The following is a 6,000-nucleotide window of genomic DNA, read 5'->3' on the forward strand; positions in this document are numbered from 1 at the left end:
AAGTTAGGATATGAAACAAAATCTATTTAGAGGAAAAATGATTCAATTAGTACCATAGTTATGAATGAAACAACAATTGTCCAAGTAATGGATTCAAGTATTAGGCGTCTATTTCTCGCCTGTGCTTTTGTCAGTGAAGCAGATACAATGATCATTATGTTGTCATGTTATATGCACCAAAAGCAAAACAATATGTTGCAGAGTCACTGTCCATGAATTTTTAGTTGTGTATATAGGTGTGGATAAATGCAAGCTATTTTCTTTATTGTTTATTTCAGGACTATATTACAATTCAGTTTCAATGTTGTTTTGCTCTGGGAATTAGGATAGGTCTTCTTCCTCTTTTCTTTTGCTTGCTGCATTTTGCCTATGGTGTCCATCATCTTTTTACAGAATTTCTATTTCTTGTTTAGGTATATGGAAACATGCAAAGAGTGATGGTCACGAAGACTATGGGCTACTTGTTAGTGAGACGGCTAGGAAGTATGCGATTGTAAAGGAACTTGATGAACCTACTGTTCTGAAGGATACAACTGTTCTACAGTTTGAGGTTCGATTTCAGAATGGACTCGAATGTGGAGGGGCATATCTGAAGTATCTCTGTCCTCAAGATGCTGGATGGACTCCTAAGGGTTTCGACAATGAGTCTCCATACACTATCATGTTTGGACCTGATAAATGTGGGTCCACAAATAAGGTGCACTTCATCTTTCAACACAAGAATCCAAAGACTGGGAAGTTTGTAGAACATCATCTAAAATATCCTCCTTCCGTCCCATCTGACAAATTCACTCATATCTATACCGCAATTCTAAAACCTGATAATGAACTAAGAATTTTAATTGATGGGGAGGAAAAGAAAAAGGCAAATTTCTTATCCACCAACGACTTTGAGCCGGCACTTATTCTGCTTAAGACAATACCTGATCCTGATGACAAGAAACCTGATGACTGGGATGAGAGGGCTAAAATTCCAGACCCAGATGCTTTAAAGCCTGATGACTGGGATGAAGATGCACCTATGGAGATTGAAGATGAAGAAGCGGTCAAGCCAGAAGGATGGTTGGATGATGAACCTGAAGAAATTGATGACCCTGAAGCCACAAAACCAGAAGATTGGGATGATGAAGAGGATGGAGAATGGGAAGCACCCAAAGTTGACAACCCAAAATGTGAAGCTGCACCTGGCTGTGGAGAATGGAAGAGACCAATGAAGAGAAACCCAACATACAAAGGAAAATGGCATGCTCCTTTAATTGACAACCCAAACTACAAGGGTATCTGGAAGCCACAAGAGATAGATAACCCTGATTATTTCGAGCTCGACAAACCAGACATTGAGCCAATTGCTGCTATTGGTATTGAGATTTGGACAATGCAGGATGGTATTCTGTTTGACAATGTTTTGATAGATACAGATGAGAAGGTTGCTGAATCATATAGGCTGGAGGCATGGAAGCCAAAGTATGAGGTTGAGAAAGAAAAGCAGAAGGCTGAAGAACCCTCTGATGTGTCTTCGGATTGGTTTTCAGCTGTCCAGGCATGTGCCCAGTATAATTTATCCAATAGCTAAGTCCTTTTATTCAGGCTGGATTTTACATTTACCACTTTTTTGATTTATTGCAGAAGAAAGTATTTGTTGTTCTTTATAGGATAGCTGATATTGCACTACTGGAGCCCTACAAGATCAAAATTATTGTGAGATCCTAAATTTTTTTTTTTTTACTTCGTCCACATTGAGAACTGAAAATCATTTACAAAATTAATGTTATTGGATGCTTTTCCTCTCTCTGGATATCACCATTCTTTTGGTTATTTGGCTACTTTAACTTTGCACTTTCTACTTCTTTTACATAGAACAACTAATCTTTGAGGTCTCATTCATATTGTCTTTCAGGATGTCATTGAAAAAGCAGAAAAACAACCTAACCTCACTATAGGAGTCCTGGTTTCCATACTGGTCATATTCGCTACTGTCATTTTCAAGCTTCTCTTCGGCAGAAAGAAACCTCAAGTGAGCTTACTGTCTTGCAGTGACTTCACCATTCGTTCCTGTCTACAACTTATACATGATTTAACTTTTGTTGTTTTGCATCACAGTCACCGGCTCCACCAGCCGCTACTGTCGCACCAGCTGCTCAACCCCAGAACCCTGATTCTGTAGAGTCTGAAGTTCTAGGAAGCAGTGAAGAGAAAGAAGAGGAAGGGAAGGATGATGTATCAGCACCTCGCCCTAGGAGATCTAGGAGGGAGACATAAAGGTAATCAGGTCTTCAAATTTGGTGTGCTATAAATATATTCAGTCTTCGGTTTGAAGTTTCAGAAGTTAACTTGGAAAAGATGGATTTTTAGTTTATCTTTCCTCTCTTCTTGTTTTTCTTAGAATCAACCTGAAAAAGATGGATTGTACTAGAATTTTTTGATGTACTTAAAAATCAGTAGTTCCTGGGTACTGTTTTATGTGTCTAAACAGCTTATCATCCATCGCTTTGAAGTTTGCCTATTTACATGCATCTCATTGCTTTGAAGAGTGATTCTTAGTATTACGTCTTGCAATTCCGTTGGTAGCCTACTATTTATGTTATTTGACATGCCTAATTGTATCTGTCTAACACATTGAAATGGTATCTAGAGAAAATGGGCATGATGACTATGAACTCAGTGTCAACTTAGGTTCTTGACATTTTTGTGTGAATACTTGAGCCTCTTGAGCACTGAAAGGATGACCGAGCTATGGATGGGTGTTTAAACTTTTTAAAATAAATAAACCTTTTTAAATGAATAATCTATACATTTCTATAAAAAGGAAATATCTACGTTATAAGTAGAGCAATTTAAAAGAGCACAAATTTATGCTTTCCTTTTCACAAGATGGATCATCAAGCGGATCTTCTAGGGCAAATAAGGGAAACCCTGAAAACTCTATGCCGGCCAAAAAGTTTGATTTGTATCTATGAAAATGATGATCATTCCATTATAATTGGCAATGAAATGGTATAACAAGTGATATTATATATATAGCGTAATTTTATCCTAGCGACATTTGTGTGAGATGCATGTGGATACCTCTTTGCATGGGAGACGTCCACGCGTGTCGCACATGGATGCCACCCCGAGATGGGACCAGATCTTCTGGACCGCCTTTCCCTGGTCCGCCCCTGGACCACACCGGCTGTATAAAACGTCTCTCACGTGTAAAACACGTGCACGCTCCAACTCGAAAAATCCCTAACCTCTCTCTCGCCCTTAGCGTCGCTCCGCGCGAAAAGCAAAGCTCTCGACCTCCAGCGCCGAAGCCCCGTCGCCTCCCTCCCTCCCTCCAGCGCCGAAGACCTAGCCCCGTCGCCTCCCTCCCTCCCTCCAGCGCCGAAGCCCTAGCCTCCAGCGCCCTAACCTCTCTCGCTCTCCAGTGCCCTAACCTCTCTCGCTCTCCAAAGCCGCTCAACGCGAAAAATCCCTAACCTCCCTCGACCTCCACCGTCGCCTCCCTCCTCCCTCTCGCTGCCTCCCTCTCGTGGTCTCCAGCGACATCTTGCGGCTTCCTCCTCCAACGTCGTCTCCAGCGACATCCTGCGCCCTCCCTTCAGCGACCTCTCTGCTGCGTCGCCGGCCTCCGACGACTTCCCTATTGCGTCGCCGGCATCCTCGACGACCTCCCTCCCGCGACTTTCCCGAACGCGACCTCCATCCCTGGCACCGTGTGGAAGAAAGCAAAGACTTTTTCTGTTATTAAGTAAAAACTTCTCATTTATTGTTACAATTTCGATTTTCTCCTGATCGTGTTAGCAGATTTTGTGATGATATTTCTCAGTTTAGTTTTTTTGTGCTACAAATGCTACTTGATTTCCACAAGGATAATTAAAGTAGTTACTAGTGATTTTAAACTTTGCCCTGAATACTAAACGTATGGTATCTAAAAGCTCGGGTCTTCTAGATCACTGTTGGATGATTTCATGCATGACCAAACTCTCTAATTTTTTTAGTTCTGACAAAGAAAATGCAGAAATCAAGTAGATGGATGATGATGTAGTGAATTAGGGTGTTGATATTTTGTAAGTCAAACAAATACCTATTTACTGTTGATAGTTTCACAATGAATTTCATTGGCCAGTTTAATGGTTTTTTGACGAGGCTGTACAAATTATTAATTTACAGAAATAAAAAAATTATTAATCCAAGACTAACGTGGTCATGTTAGCAGTGTGAGTGTAAAATACCCTTTCACATAGGAATATTTTACAGAAATATTTTAACTTGATTATATGATTCATAGGAAGTCTCTACAATATTTCATACATACCCTTTCACATTTAGCTAGTGTGAGTGTAAAAAAAAATTCATGCAAATGGTAGCAAGTGTAAGTTACTTAAAGGTTTTACATGATGGACAGGTGATGTTAAGCATGACATTCTTGAAGTGAATTAAGGCATTTTATGCAAGTTTGGAGGGTTGTTGTTAGCTTTTTTTAGTCCAAAATTCTATGTTTTATTTTAATTTATGTCTTTTTTTGCATATTGGTGTTGTTCAGGTATAAGGTAAGAAAATCATGGCAGTTGGCTCTTCATCAGCATCATCTTTCACTCGAAGACGTATGAACGATGAGCAATGTGACACTCCCCACATATTATGTTATTGTGGGTTACGAGCTACTCTCCAAACATCATGGACGGAATCTAATCCAGGAAGACGATTTTTTTCATGTTCAAAATATAGAGTAAGCTTTCGTTATATCAACACGGTATTGTGAGTTTTTTTATTATTGAGTTTTAATTAAGTTGATTTGAAATTCAGCAAAGGGGTTGTGGCTTTTTCTTATGGCATGACCCGGAACTCTCAGAAAGAAGTAAGACAATTATTAATGAGTTGAAAATGAATAACAAAAAATTAAAGTTAGAGATCAATGAATTGAAGAAAGGTACTAGTTACGAGGGCACAGGTGACTACAATGATGTTCTGGATGATGGGAACAACAATCATGTAATTATGCAGTTGAGAGATGAAATATGTTCCTTGAATAGGAAATTTAGAATTGCTATCGCTGTAGTTGTATGTATTTGGATTGTGATGATGAGTATGTGGTTAATGTAACTTTTTTTGTGTCAAAATTTGACATTATGATGTAACTCTAAATGGTGTAACTTCTTTACTAATGTAACTTGTTTTGTTTTGCCGATGAATCTTTGACTTTGACATTTTCCTTCAACTTCTTCTATTAGACAATGTTACAGAACTATTCTCTTTTATTTTAATTTGATTAATTCTAGGTTGTTGGTATTGAATTTTACACTTATTATAATCCATGTGCTCCTTTAATCTAACATTATTTTTGTTGTGACTAGCTCGTGTTGATCATATGAAGTTTGTTGTCCTTTGTGGATGCATGGTGTTCCATTGCATGTTTTTATGGTTCTGGTGATGTAAAGAATATTGGAGAATTGAAGGAGCATTTGGGAACATATATGATAAGGCTGTATTTGGTATAAATTATTTTTGCTGGGTGCTACATGTTATCAGAGCCTAAAATATGGTTTTTCTAGATCGTTTGACATTATTTGTTTCATTGGCATCTGGGGAAGCTTTGTCTAAGTTGTTAGCAGGTTTATTCAATTGGATGAAAATTACTATAGGCTGAGCAGTGCAGTAATATCACAACAAACTGATCTCAATTTCAGTTACAAACTGTCAATTCCCAACTGATTAACAGCAGCTACAAACTTCCTATGTAAGTCAATAGACCAAACACCCTTGGCTTTTTTGAATAGTTGTATCATCAGTCTCCTGGATATTCTCCTCAGAGTTGTCATCGCCTTCGTCATTCTGGTCCTTCCTCTTCCTTATAAACTTTTCATTGCAATTGGGCGAGCTATTCATGTTCAGACCGCCAGCATTGATTCTCCTTACAACATGCTGCCATATATTCTTGAGCTCCTCAATCCGAACTGGTTTGAGCAAGTAGTCACAAGCACCATGAGTTATGCCTTTCATTACAGTTTTGGTCTC

General features: G+C 38.8%; 1 protein-coding gene across 1 annotated transcript in view; it reads left to right on the forward strand.

The window, feature by feature from the left end:
• The window catches only part of LOC121980568 (calnexin homolog 1-like), a 41,103-nt gene extending 38,596 nt beyond the window's left edge, over positions 1–2,507 (forward strand). The window contains exons 3-6 of the mRNA XM_042532664.1: positions 414–1,540; positions 1,627–1,698; positions 1,898–2,014; positions 2,101–2,507. Of these exons, the coding sequence (XP_042388598.1) occupies positions 414–1,540; positions 1,627–1,698; positions 1,898–2,014; positions 2,101–2,259 (1,475 nt within the window). The 3' untranslated portion in view covers positions 2,260–2,507. The remainder of the gene's footprint in view (positions 1–413; positions 1,541–1,626; positions 1,699–1,897; positions 2,015–2,100) is intronic.
• The last annotated feature ends 3,493 nt before the right edge of the window (positions 2,508–6,000 follow it).

The sequence above is a fragment of the Zingiber officinale genome, chromosome 5A (assembly GCF_018446385.1).
Source record: "Zingiber officinale cultivar Zhangliang chromosome 5A, Zo_v1.1, whole genome shotgun sequence".
Classification (NCBI taxonomy): Eukaryota; Viridiplantae; Streptophyta; class Magnoliopsida; order Zingiberales; family Zingiberaceae; genus Zingiber; species Zingiber officinale.